Consider the following 13,757-nt stretch of genomic DNA (forward strand, 5'->3'; position numbering starts at 1 on the left):
AGAAAAAATTATTTTGTTCTTGTTACAAGAAGTCTCGATGATAATAAGACGAGCCAAGATGGCGGCAGAGTAAAGTCACATTTTATTGCCGTGTGATAAATTCGTAGCTTGTGTAATTATTAGTGCGTCCACTAGCGTAAAATTGATTTCCAAGTGTGAATTTAATCCTTGTTATTATTCTGTAATATAAACATACACCTGGAACATTACATAACGAATTAATTCTATATTAGAAGTAGTAACACTACTGTGATACATCGTGTAGTTCCTTGTGCTGATACCGTTGCCTTGAGATAAATTCGTATCTTGTGTAACTATTAATGTGTCCACTAGCTTAAATCCGATCTCTAAGTGTGAAATTAAACCTTGTTATCAATCTGAAATATAAACATACATCTGGATCATTGCATAACTAATTAATTCTCCATAATTGTAACTCAATAAGTCAATAATAATAACTGTAATATCTCTACTATGATACGTCATTATAGTGGCTGATGCTGACACCCGTGGTCTACTTGTAGGTAACAGCAAAACATCCTACATGTTGTTATTGACTGGCTTTGTTTACAAACATCGAACATGTTTCGTATGTGCCGTGGCTGCTCTAGCACCATTGTCACTGACTGTGTTGATTGTCCTAAGTGTAATGCTACATATCACCCCAGTTGTGCGAAAGCAACCAGTGTTTTAACCCATGGTGCATTTCAAAGATGCTGCGGTGCAAAGAAAACGCTTTCATATGGAGATCTACGTACACTTATCAGAGAGGAAAACACGAAATTGCAAACAGACATCGCAGCTGCGTTAGATAAAGTACAAGGGAGTGTAGATTTTCTGCGTGAGTCTGCAGATGGTAGATTTAAGAAAATAGAAGAAGAGAATAAGAATCTTATTAACGAGGTTGAATCGCTAGAAGGCAAAGTTAAAATAAATACAGACAAGATCAGTACTATTGACGCATTTCCGCCAGGCAATGAGGAATCTGTCTTGGCAGAAGTTGAAGAAAGATTCTCCAGGCGTAACAATGTGATATTATACAATGTTCCTGAATCATCCGATGCTGAGTTAGAAGCCCGAACTAACCGAGATTCGGATTTCACCACTAGACTCTGCACTGCGCTTAACGTTGATTCATCCGTATATTCTCAATCTCGTATCGGTAAATATTCTCCAGCGCTTCAAAAACCGAGACCTCTGAAAATCACATTTGTTAACAATTGTTCCTCTGATATAATAATAATGAACTTCATGAAATACAAGAAAGCCAACCAGCTCCCTCCGGATCTGAACTTGAACAACATAGTAATAACGAAAGATCGGACTCAAATGCAGCAGGCTCAACACAAGGCTACTCGCGACGAACTTCAACGGCGTGTAGCGGAAGGGGAGACCAATCTTCGTCTGGTGACTCGGAATGGCAGAACGACAATCATCAACAAACAATCACATCTACAGTATCGAGCAGGGAACACTGCTCGATCCTAAACACTTCCTTCAAGCAGAGTTACATTTATTATCAAAATGTGTGATAGACGTGAGGCATTCAGGGGATCAGGTGGCGGTGTACTTATAGCCTGTAAGTCTATGATCACTTCATAACAGCACAATCTGGATGATTTAATTGAACTATTCCTACAAATTGATATAGTTAGTATATCTATTGCCCCTCACGGCCAACTCTATTGCGTCAACTCTCATTTAACTAAGCGAAAACAGTTAAATAAATAAATAACTTAATACACTAATAAACGCAAATTAAGCTATTTGAATCAATATCCAAATCTAATGTAATCAATATGTTATATCAAATATTTAAATTAGAAATTTTAGTTTATATAGAATCAACATACAACAACACTATATGTTAACTTTGTCTCTGTCGATGACTATCTAAATTGAGTAACCCTGTTATTGGCCCTTTGGGCTGTTGGGTTTTAATAAAGAAAATAAAATAAATAAAATAAAATAAAATAAATAAAATAAAATAATGTAGTTCACTTTCTTTAAAAAGTAAAATTCACAAATTATCCACTATCCCACAGGTAAAATTCAGGATTTTAAATTATTACACAATATTATTATTAGAGGTTACCGGAAGAGTACTGAAATTCTGGGTAAAATAGTATCGACTTTTTCGGGAATACATATACTTATTGTTAGACTCGAAATTCGTAATAATCAACGCGGGCTCTGCCACAAAAGTATAATGGAGCGGACAGATATGGGCAATTATAATCTAGGCTACTTAGGTAATAACCTTCTGAACAATCTTGTTTTGGGAATCGAATAGAGAATTGCATCAAGAAACGGTTTCTAACCATATTTACAGTGGCTCAGGTGTATGTTTATTGTGCATCTATTCAGATGAAAATATTTTTGTCTATGTGATGGAGTTGCATTAGTATTGCTGAATTTGGCTCATTGTCAAATAAATTTGCATAGTTGAAAAGTGTACGGACTTCTTACGGGGTTATATGAAAATTTCAGTCTGTTCCCGTTCGTTATTCCATATCCATAATAATATTCGACTCCGCATTGTCTGGGAACACACAGTGAGCGGTGGTAACATCAGTTCTTGTTGCCTTTACATACCGACCCCTTGTCGTATTGGGTTGCGCGTGTAAGAAAGGATGCAGAGGGCGCTGCTTGACGATGAATTTATTTCGCCAATTTTCCATTACGCAAAGTCCCATACGCTATGCACGTAACTCTGGCGCGGAGCGGCAGCGCTATCTCCCGAAATTTTATTTAAACGGTGGGGTGACAGAAACTAATATCCCATAAAGAAATACGTGTGTGTAACATATGGGACAACTTGTTTTATTAAATAACGTTTTTAGCTTTAATATTCGTATGCAATCTACATATAATGGTCGTTATCATTAGAAGCGGATTTCAGGAGGTTGTTTTAGATGTATTTCGAAAGAAAAGTGTATCGAAAGGGCAAAAATTATTAAATTCTTTTCACGTATCCGATGTACGGGACGAAATCTATGACGTAGGATATCGCCGAGTACTTGGTACTGTTTTAAGGGAAACGCCAGGGGCAGAAAGTAAAAAAAAACATGAAAATCGTTACCAAGTAACAATTGAGGTAAGGCATGGAAAAAAAAATAACCTTAAGGGGACCCGGTGGTCTAGAAATTTCAAAAAATCGATTTTTTTTTTTTCGATATTTCGAAAGTATAGTATCTTAAGAATATACTGTGAAATTTTCATGCGGAAATTCCCAATATTATAGCTTCTACAGCCCATTCCAAGTAGAGAGCGGTCCGCGCGCTCCTAACGGGTTCAGCACTCGGAGCGCGGCAGCTTCCCGACCCTTCTCCGCATTTTACCTTTACATTTGTAACCGAATACAATATAATCCTTTCGGAATACAAACGTTCCGAAAGGATCCTCTATGGTGTCGGAATCGCGGATTAACTGTAAGTATTCAAAATTTGCTCAATTTTTGAAAATATTTGTACCTCAAACTTTAAACTCATTTATCTCGAAACGAATTTTTTCGGCACTGCGGGGGTGAAAATAAAAAAACTATTCAACCGAATGACTTGAAATTTGGATATGTTGTTCACAACATGTATGGCTATCGTCGGAACTAGAATCATAATTTTATTTAAATAATTTCCTATTGTTTACACTAAAAAACTAGTGAAAAAAACCCGATTTTACGAACTTTTTTTTTCAACGCCCGCCATTTTGTCAATTTTCAATTTTTTCGATTTGTTCTAGTTCCGACCATAACTGCACTCTTTCTGATTAAGAATGTCTTTGAATTTTTTGTTTCTGATGAGTAGAAGTCTCGAAATCACCTCCGCAGTCCGGATCCGATTTTTCGAGAGGGTCATCTTTAGCGGCATTTTTATAATAATAAATATTGTTTTTAAAAAGAAAAAATTTTTTTTTTGTATGATTAATAAACGTAGTAATAAGCTCGAAGAGTTAGAACATCGTTTTTTTTATTTTTAATAGCAACAAAAAATCGTGAAAATAGGTGTCATTTTCGTGCGCTAGATCACCGGGTCCCCTTAAAAACAATTGGCGAGTTGCTTGTGCACATTAAACGCCAAAACTTAACGAGTATTGTATCGAAAAAAGCTTTTTGTATCGGTTTCTTTTCTTCGGTGGCTTTAGTTTATTTTCTGTAGCGATTGTTTTGTTTCTTTACTTTTAAGCTAAACGCCGACCGAACTGTCAGTAATACCGTATGCAGCAGTTGCAAAGGTGGAAAAGGGTATTGCAAACATACAGCTGCTGTTTGCATATTCGTTAACGCGGAGAACACGTGTTCAAAGACTGACGTGCCAATGATTTGGAATAGACCATCGGATGCGCAGCTTCAAAAATACGCTCATTTTCACAGCTTCTATAACCTACTGATTCGAACGGTCTCGCGCAGCAGGAACTACGTTCTGCGCGTACGATCCTATCATTTTGACGGAATTTATCAAAAAGAAGAGACCGTCGAATACGGCCAAGGCTATCAGTCTTTATAGGTATATCCCCAGTCAACGTATTCGATATGGAAATTTTACAATTCACGGTGTTGGACGAGCACTTTTTACACTGCCAGTCATGCCCGTAGACTCTTTTTTGTTCGCTGCTCAGTTTGAGGTGCGCGGCCAGCAGTGCAAACGGTGCTCACCCAACACCATGGGTCGTCAAATTTGTAGGATTATTGAACAGGTGAGAAACTATCCCAGAAGGTTTCTCTCTGCCTATCCAACTTTCCGTGGCGAAATTGTACATAACGATATAACGGAGCAGATACATATTTGTGCTGTTCGGCTTAATTTTTCTGTTTAGATGAAGCTTTCATATCATTAAATATAAATATAATTTATATGATTAGTTCTTATGTAAGATTAAATTTTGTATCTATAACCAATTACTTCATAAAATGAAAGTTGACCCTGCGGCTTATCGTTCGGGAATTCGGGTACATCGGAGCCAGGGAGATGTCAATAGAAGGAGCGGAACACGGAACTTGTTGTAGACACCTACGACAAGTATAATCGTAAAAATACTAAAGATGGCATTCGTTAGGACTCATGATTAATACTCGCACTGGAGAACCTTTTATTTCATATTTGTATATACGATTCCTGCAGACGCCGTAAACAGAATGTTATAATATGCAGATACCGGACGTATCCACCATTCCGTAAAAATACGACTGGATGAAATCACCGGTACGTGGATTCTAGTGACTTATCCGTTCATTTAGGACATAACATTAAGGTGCATGCTGAAATAAGCTCCCAGTACTGTCAGTAATCTTTCATTTTTTTTTTTTTGCGCTGTCGAATTCTTGAGGGTGCATTCCGATATTAGCTCCCAGTGTTGTGAACAGTCTTTCATTTCTTACGCTTCCGAGTTCGTGATTAACTTAGCCTCTGTCCAAGGGAGTTTTTAGTGCTGTGAGCCAGAGATCATCTCTGCTGTCAGCTAATGTCAGGTCTGAGCACTCCGGCTGTAAAACCGTGCTCGAAAATGAAGCCGATGTTATAAATTTTCGCCGCTAGCGCTAGTGACGGAGGAGCCTACTTAGTACGCATGCGCGGCAACTGTTTCTTTATTTACAATCCGTTAACCTCTTTCGACAGTCACTCAATTCGCGATTCGATTTTACGGGTTGAATTCAATTTACTATTGATGCACTTGTAATAACCTTTTTGTTATTATGAGTCTTAATTATGATCTGAATTAGAATAAATAACCCATTAAAACGTCATACAAATCTGCAAGTCTAGCACGCAAGCGCACGGAGAAACAGACGGCTGCCCCATATTCCTCTCTTTGTTGCACACCGGCCTCGGAGATTGTAGCGCTCCGGTCTTTGGTGCACAAATTGAGAAACACAGGCTTGAACACGGTGTGATGTCGGTACGATACCTGGTGAAAATTTCCAGATGTTACACACTGGAATCATTCACACAGCTACAGTTAGACTCACATCAGTAGTTTGGGTCACCAATTACCGATAAAGTATTGAAATACACCGGACAACGGTCATTCTATCGCTCTAATCGAACGAACCGAGGAAAGAGTAATTATTGGATGAAAGATTTAATTAGTTGTCTTACCATTTGAGAATAATCTGTATATGTTGAATTGCAGCGTAGATTGGTGAGAGGATTTAACGGAATAACTGATTTTAATATATTTGGATACTTTGATTAACTTGGATTTATTTTATAAGTTCGATATTTTAAGTCACGAACAACGGGGTTACTTAGATGTAAGATCTTAAATTAATGTGCCAAAATGGAGTTGAAAGCTCGATGGATTTTTGGAAAGAGTAACGTCGTAGGAAAAGTTTGAATGCATAAGGCAAAAGGATTTCACCGCGAGACTGTACCGGGAGAAGATAACGAATCTAGTGGTTGCAACCAAGAGGACGATCCGATGATCGGTCGCCGTTTTTATGGGTATCGATCACTGCGCAGAACAATCCTCTTCTTTAGCTTTTGTCAACTTCTGCGCACCATCCCCCTTTTTCTAGGAATTAAAATTATGGCACGACATCTTCGCCGCATGTTCGCCCGTGCTCTTAGCTCTTTAGCTATTACTATATTACAACCTTTTTACATATGGTATAACGCTGTGTTGGTGCGGTTGTATAGACGTAGGGTCATTGCGCTGTAATTTTCCACTCTGCGTGGGCTTTGATGTTGGGGCAGCAAGCCCCCCCTTGGCTACCGTGCTTCTTTCACCCTGTGGACGTTAGGACCTGGGCCGGTTTTAGCAGCTATTTCCTAATATGGTGATCTCAGTGCACGTGCGCTAAAGGTGACCCATGTTTCGTGGTGGACGTTAGTGCCGTGTGTATTTTCGGGATCACGATGCGCCGGGTTCTAGTTGTAGTTTACTTCTTAAATATTCTTACTATCCTGTTCGTTACAAGGTCTATATATTAAGATTACCATATCGGTTACTTGTCGTTTTGTTCGTTTTATAGCGTGTAAATATATAGAATTGCATATGTATCATAATTGATTACTATCGTTATTCGCCTGTAGTACAATAGCGATTGTTTATGAGACATAGTTGCTATTTGCTTAATATTATCAGGATTGCGCTGCTGCGAGTATTCTTAGGTGTTTGTGTTATAACAATCTCAACAGGTTTAGGGTATTTAACAATTTGATAATTCGTAGTTTCAGAGCAGGTTTACATGTATGCTTTCGTATATAATTCTCTTCTGTAATTATTAATTCTTATATTGATATAGATCGGCTTGGAAGGTATTAGAATGTTGTTCTCATGTTTGTTGGTTGCCTGTTACTGGGCGTTGCCACGTATACATCTTTGAGTTTATTTCTTGGTGTCGTACAATACTTGTAAGGAGCTAGGGATGTGTTTTCTTATGTTTTACCTCAAAACTGGTACAAGCTTTGTTCACTTAAAAGGGTTGATTGTTAGTGTATTGATATATTTATTGTAATTCTGTTTGGTTGTTTCGCCTTACAGCATCAATCCGTGAGTTGATTTACCTTCAATCGTTTCGTCGTTAGGTTTCCTAATGTGTTCTCCAGATAGGGCTCTGTATGGCTCCACATTAGAGATCTGCATTGCTTTCAAGACGCTGCACGTGTTGCCTACAATACGGCGTTACGGAGGAAAGTATAATTCATGCTGGATAATTGGTATTCACGGTTTTGAAGGTTTTGCAGTCTTTGGTTTTATGAATTGTTGCAGCAGTGCATCTGTCTTTACATTATATAGCTTATACACATATCCAAGGTATTACAGTCTTCTATACTCCAGGCAATATGGTATAGCGTAAGTTGCTGATAGTGTAGCTCTCAGCTCCGAATGCGCAAATGGCATTGTCGAGTGTTATATAATAATTGGATATAATGGTGATAGTTAATTATGGTGTTAATATGATAATGGTATATAATAACGTACAATAATATTATAGCTCTTTATAGTGCGAGAGTCTCGTAACATGGTTTTTAACCTCTGGTTAGTGAATTTCGTAGTTATTTTTATCTAAGGATATTCCAAATAGTTAGACAGCTGTTTCAATGCCTTATGGTTACAAGATTCGCGTACTTCCAGTTTGGTTAGATGATGAAAAAGACATGCAATAATAGTAGTCCATAAAACATACCGACGTTCTGGTCGGATGTTACAACGGTCACGCTGCGTTATATAGGAAGGGTCTTGGTGTGCCCAGACCCGTGTATACGACCGTGGTCGGAACACACCCTTGAGCAGCACTGCCTCTGCCTAGGGAATTTTCAGCGTCGTCAGTTAGTTTTGGAACGCACTCGTGTGCTCTATGCCTATGGTATCATCACATGCGAACAATGTATGTTTAAAGCAGTTTAGAGGTTATACTGGAGTGATATAGGTCTTGTATTAAGTTTTTGTTTTGTGGTGTGTAAATCATTATAATGCCTCCAAAAAAAAATGCTGCTGGAAAATCGAAGGGTGGAAATGAAGGCGAGAAGGGAGATAGCAATAAAAAAGGGGGGGCCGCAGTCAAAGTGATTATATTAACCAATTCACAATAAATGGCGCATTTTTTTTTTTTTTCGTTCGACTGACATCTAGACTAGTAATTCAATGAATCTTACAATCTCAAATGTTCACTTGAGAAGACTTACAAAACAAAATAATCATATAGTATAAAATAATCATATATTACAAAATAATCATGATAGTGAATTTCAATTACTAATGAACGTGAATATCACACAAGTGGATTTTCAATAGAAATGAATGTGCAAGCTATCTGATCGCTGGTTATGTATTCATGTCAGTCATTTGACGAAGGCTCTCAAATCACAAGATGTGCATAGATACCACAAATTTAATGATCATTCAAAATGAACTGCTGTATATTTGTATAGTATATCACTGTGTAATTAATTGTCGTGTGTATGTATAATATATTAATACCTATTTAATATATGCACCAATGAATATCATCCCAGGTAAGGCACATTCTCTGTGAAAAACAATCCAAGGTTCTAGAGGCAATGGACAAACTCAAAGCTGGCCAAAAATTTAACGAAGTAGCCGCTACCTACAGTGAAGACAAAGCTCGCTCTGGTGTAAGCATTAAATCCTTTTCATAAAAATATTTGAAATTTGTCACTTTTTTTCAAGAATGATTTTTTAGACAAACATCTTACCTATTTTACATTAGCATTGATTGAAATTCACTAAAACGTATAAATGAAACCAAAAGTATCACGCAAATTTTGCACATTCAACTCATTCAGACATTCAAAAACTTCAAGAAATGATTTAACAAAATAAAAGTTCTCTCATGTTAACGTCAGTAACTTCAACCTTATTTTATTAACTAGTTCTCTATTTAGCAAACCCACTTTTATCTGAAAGAAGTTCTTATCTTTCAAAATTATTTCAATTATCTGTAATAGATGTTTGAAATTACAGAATGGAAAGTTTCAAATTTATGGTTTGTTAGTTACCCAAGGTCCATTTCTGAACTTTTTATTAAAGGTCTAAGATCTGTGTGTCTACTTTCTTACCTATGAATGCAGCATGAATTATTAAACAGAAGCTGAATCATTGCCAAGAATTAATTTTGAGGTCTTGAGTCAAATATTATCATCTATCCCTTGATATCCTCTTCATTGACAGTGAAAAAGAATCCAAAGCTTAGATTTTCAGTGCAAAGAAGCAACTCTTGAAGTTTCACTCGTCATGACTCGTGAGTCTTTACTGGGTGCTGTGGTAAAAAAAATTCGATTTGGAATCAATATTAACATTCCAGTGGTGATGAAATATTAAAGAATTTTATTTAATCCCAAGGCTTTGTAGTTTACTACCCAAAGAATATTCAGTCAAGGTGGCAGTAGACAAGGAAAATTCAAACTAGGCAGGCAAGTTTGTTGGCCTCGAACAGTATTTTACACCTTAAAAAAAATTACGTCTATCTACAGAGACCACATACTTTTTTTATACGAGTGTCGAACTTCAATATTCAATGTGCTCTATGTTCCGAACGTTCATATGTTCGAGACTATAAATGGACTTACATCGTTGTTTTGTAGAGCTTTCTCGTTGGCTAGGGCTGTTTTATCAGGAATTGTTACAAGTAGGTAACTTTTTACCATAGTTAGCGAGACATTCTGTTAAGAATCAATTGTGCTATAGAAGTCGCTTGAATTTTCATTCAAATGAATACTCGGAACCTCAAGTAAATAATACTTGATAATTTTGTCCACAAATGTACAATAATACTGTATCGATCGTAAAGTCGTACTTTTGTAAGCCTAACAATAAGGTTCAACTGTATGGCCGAAAAAAGACTACCGAAAAGGCGGATACTTTACATATACGGTATACTCGATTAAAAAATGTTGTTTGCACCTCAGTCGTAAGATTTTATGGCCTAAGTAGGACAAATACCATTTTGAAGTTAGTCTCGCAAAGCTAGCTGACGTTCGCCGTACTACGACCAAAAGTGTCAGGAGAAGTCGAGTTTTATTTCTCACAATGAGCTCATAAGTTTTCATGAGTACTTAGATAGAAGGATAATCATCATATATTTGTTGACAGTTCCAAATATATAAGTGATATTCTAATAATTCTTCTCACATTAAGCTCGTTACTTTTTTAGGTACTAGTAGGCTTTCTATTGTGACACTAATGTTTCTATTTTGCTACTGTTTCGGAATATTGCCTTCACGTGCCTCTTTTCCTCAAGAACTGCAACTGCAGGCCACTATTTTAATGCTGAGTTAGTATTATATTCAGCGTAATTGAAAAATTAGGTCAATCAAATTATAGTCATAATAATAGTCATGAATTAGTATTACCATATTATTAAAATACTAAAGATAAGACTTGAGGTTGTTCACACTACAAAAAGACCAGATTAATGTCAAACTATTAACTATGGCTAAATTTACTAATTATAAGATGATTTACTAGTAGATAGACTGATAAACTAGCATTTGAATACCGATTTCTTCACTCTCCCATACTTCGAAATTTTTGTCTTCCATGGGAAATTTGTATAGTTGTGATATATTGGTTTATCGTTAGCCTAATTGTACATAATCATTAAGTATTTTTTCTATTCGTCGAACGGCAGCTACAATTGATTGAATTCATCCAATAAGTACAATTTTAAAGAAGTTTTTTCCGATACAAAAAATCACATTATGTGAAAAACGAGAGAATACACTTTTCTATAATATTCCATGCAATTGAGATATGAATGAACCAAACGTCAATCGAACCGAATAATTGATTGTCGATGTATAAATTCCCAAAATTCATTCACGTTTTCAGTCACCTGCTTGTGCATCTGTAATGTATAACCCTACACCAATGCTTGATGGTTGGTTAATTAGCAACTACGAATGATTTGAATTCCGTGTTTTTGAATTTGTGACCAAGAATTTTTTGTACCAGAAAAGTTCACTAATAATTGACTGAATTTAGGGAGATCTGGGCTGGATGACTCGCGGCTCTATGGTTGGGCCGTTTCAAGAGGCAGCCTTTGCATTGCCCATATCGAGTATTGGTACTCCAGTATACACTGACCCGCCGGTTAAAACGAAATTTGGTTACCACATAATCATGGTTGAAGGAAAAAAATAGCAAGATGTAAAATAACTTCCTTGTATACACTCAGCTTTCAATATTCATAAATAAAACGGTTTAATTTTTTCACTTATGAACGAACATTGCGTGATGAGTAAATCTTTAAACCCTTCAACATTTCCTGTAATTGAATCATAAAAGAAAGTCCTTCATACATCCCAACAGAATTTTTGAGTCATCATTCCTGAAAATTTCAAGAAACGTGTTTATTCCCGTTTTTTATAGGTATTGTGATAAGAATGTCACTGAACGTCGATGGAAAACATTTTGTCTTGGCAGCTGCACGATATATATCCATTTTCAAAGTATTGCCAAAGATCTTAGACTCACGATTTGATGCTGATAATGACACAGTAAATCAGAATAGAAAAATCCATTATTTATATTCTTAACAATGCAAGATAACTGTTGAATACAAAAAGAGAGCTCTTAGGGATTAAAATACGCTGATCAACTATGAGACCAGTCTCATCTGTCAATATACATAGATCGGAATATTGAAGAGTACACGACAAGCATATCAAAATTTAACTGCACATATATGCAAAATTCTGAAGAAGTGTCTCAAATTTCGAACATTCATTTGAACGGTACTTGAGACGACTGTTACATGTGATTTGAGAATCCATGGAATGACAAAACCGTGAAATGAATTCGTCTTTACACTCGTCCAGGATCCTTCCTTCACTTTATACCTGGCTGAATTGTTTTCTGGAAACACTTAAACATCAAAATATAATTTCAGAAACCCATACCCAGTCTTCACCCTCGTCGGAAACCATCCTTTGGCCCACCCCAAGCTACTACCTATCTTCTAACTCGTCGTTTATACCCTGCCGCTTTTTCACGGCAATTTCAGAAAAATCAAAGCATTCTTCGTGAGTACTAAATCTTTACCATCAGCCTAAATTATCCCACTACTAACCTTTAGATTCAGTTAATACTTTTTTATCGCGCAATAACAACCCTAAGACAAGTCCTATGATAGAAAGAGTTGCTATTACAGTTGTAACCTAAATTTCTCTACGCGATCACCAATCCGGAGTAACCGACGACCGCGAATCCAGATGTACAATAATTTGGCACCCGCGATGAGCCCTGGTCAAATGTTAAGACGTAATTAAAGTGGTTGAACGCCAGGTGCATTTTTGTACATCACTGCACAGATTTCTACTCGAACTTTACCTTTCTCGGTTTTATCGCTATGCATCTGCTCGTTCAGTATTGCGGTGAGGGGGTAGGTGATTTGAGGAGAGAGAGAGAGGGAAGGACGCGATTCGCTAATTTAAAACAAAAATGATATATTCTGTAAAGATCAGCGATACAGAAGACAAAAATAATAAAACAAAAAGCTTTCATAATGCTACAGCAATTCCAAAAGAAATCAAACAAAAATCATCTCGCCTTTCGCGAACTATCAGAATCGAAATAACAAAAACATGGCACTTAACCCATTAACGCCCGAAATGACACTTTTCATATAGTCATGTTTGACCGATTGCCAACAACGCTAGGACAATGGGATTTTAATAAAAATTGGTACCCGACTATTTTCAAGGGTGCTCTTTCAGAATATCGTGGTTAGAAGCCATGAAAATTAGATTTTCTATGGAAAATTTGCAATTAAAAAAAAAAACAGCGAAAATTTGGTGTAGTTTTTTTGAAAAACTATTTATATCGAACTGTTACGGGGTAGAATGCGTAGCCCTGGTTAAAATTCTATCAGAAACAGACAGAAGACGAATCCTGTCTGAATCGAGTGTGTTTTTGTCACGGTAATTTCAGACAGAAGCAGTTGGATATGCCCGTTCTTATACGCATCTATGTGCAACAGCAGACAGAATTCCTATCCACTCGTGTCCGATTCTATACGCATTTTGCTATTAAATGGACAGAATTTTTATCCGCATCTACCGGTTTTCTATACGCAGACGTTGTCCACCTGGAATAACGCGCAGATGGATTCTATCGGTTTCTAATGTACCTCTATCAGCACTGGTTTAAATACGGTCCACAGATGCATTCTGTCCGCATCTATGCGCTGCTGATGAACTATTTCATTCCGTCTATTTCTATCAATGTATCTACCCTGGTGTTGCCCATGATCACGTACGTATTGAGAAAATAGCAGTACCTTTGGAATGACAAATCAA

The 13,757-nt window shown here is 36.8% G+C and overlaps 1 protein-coding gene across 1 annotated transcript; it reads left to right on the forward strand.

Annotated features, from left to right (window-relative positions):
- Positions 1-8,332: 8,332 nt before the first annotated feature.
- On the forward strand, positions 8,333-11,685 carry LOC124219377 (peptidyl-prolyl cis-trans isomerase NIMA-interacting 4). Its single transcript, XM_046626835.1, has 3 exons — positions 8,333-8,504; positions 8,955-9,074; positions 11,443-11,685. The coding sequence occupies exons 1-3, from the start codon at positions 8,412-8,414 to the stop codon at positions 11,599-11,601; spliced, it is 372 nt and encodes a 123-aa protein (XP_046482791.1). The 5' UTR covers positions 8,333-8,411; the 3' UTR covers positions 11,602-11,685.
- Positions 11,686-13,757: the final 2,072 nt, after the last annotated feature.

Source organism: Neodiprion pinetum, chromosome 5 (assembly GCF_021155775.2).
Source record: "Neodiprion pinetum isolate iyNeoPine1 chromosome 5, iyNeoPine1.2, whole genome shotgun sequence".
Taxonomy (NCBI): domain Eukaryota; kingdom Metazoa; phylum Arthropoda; class Insecta; order Hymenoptera; family Diprionidae; genus Neodiprion; species Neodiprion pinetum.

Coding starts and splice junctions, on each gene's coding strand:
- LOC124219377 (XM_046626835.1), top strand. CDS start 8,412: ATGCCTCCAAAAAAAAATGCTGCTGGAAAATCGAAGGGTGGAAATGAA. Junction 8,505..8,954: donor AAGGGGGGGCCGCAGTCAAA/GTGATTATATTA, acceptor ATATCATCCCAG/GTAAGGCACATTCTCTGTGA. Junction 9,075..11,442: donor AAGACAAAGCTCGCTCTGGT/GTAAGCATTAAA, acceptor GACTGAATTTAG/GGAGATCTGGGCTGGATGAC.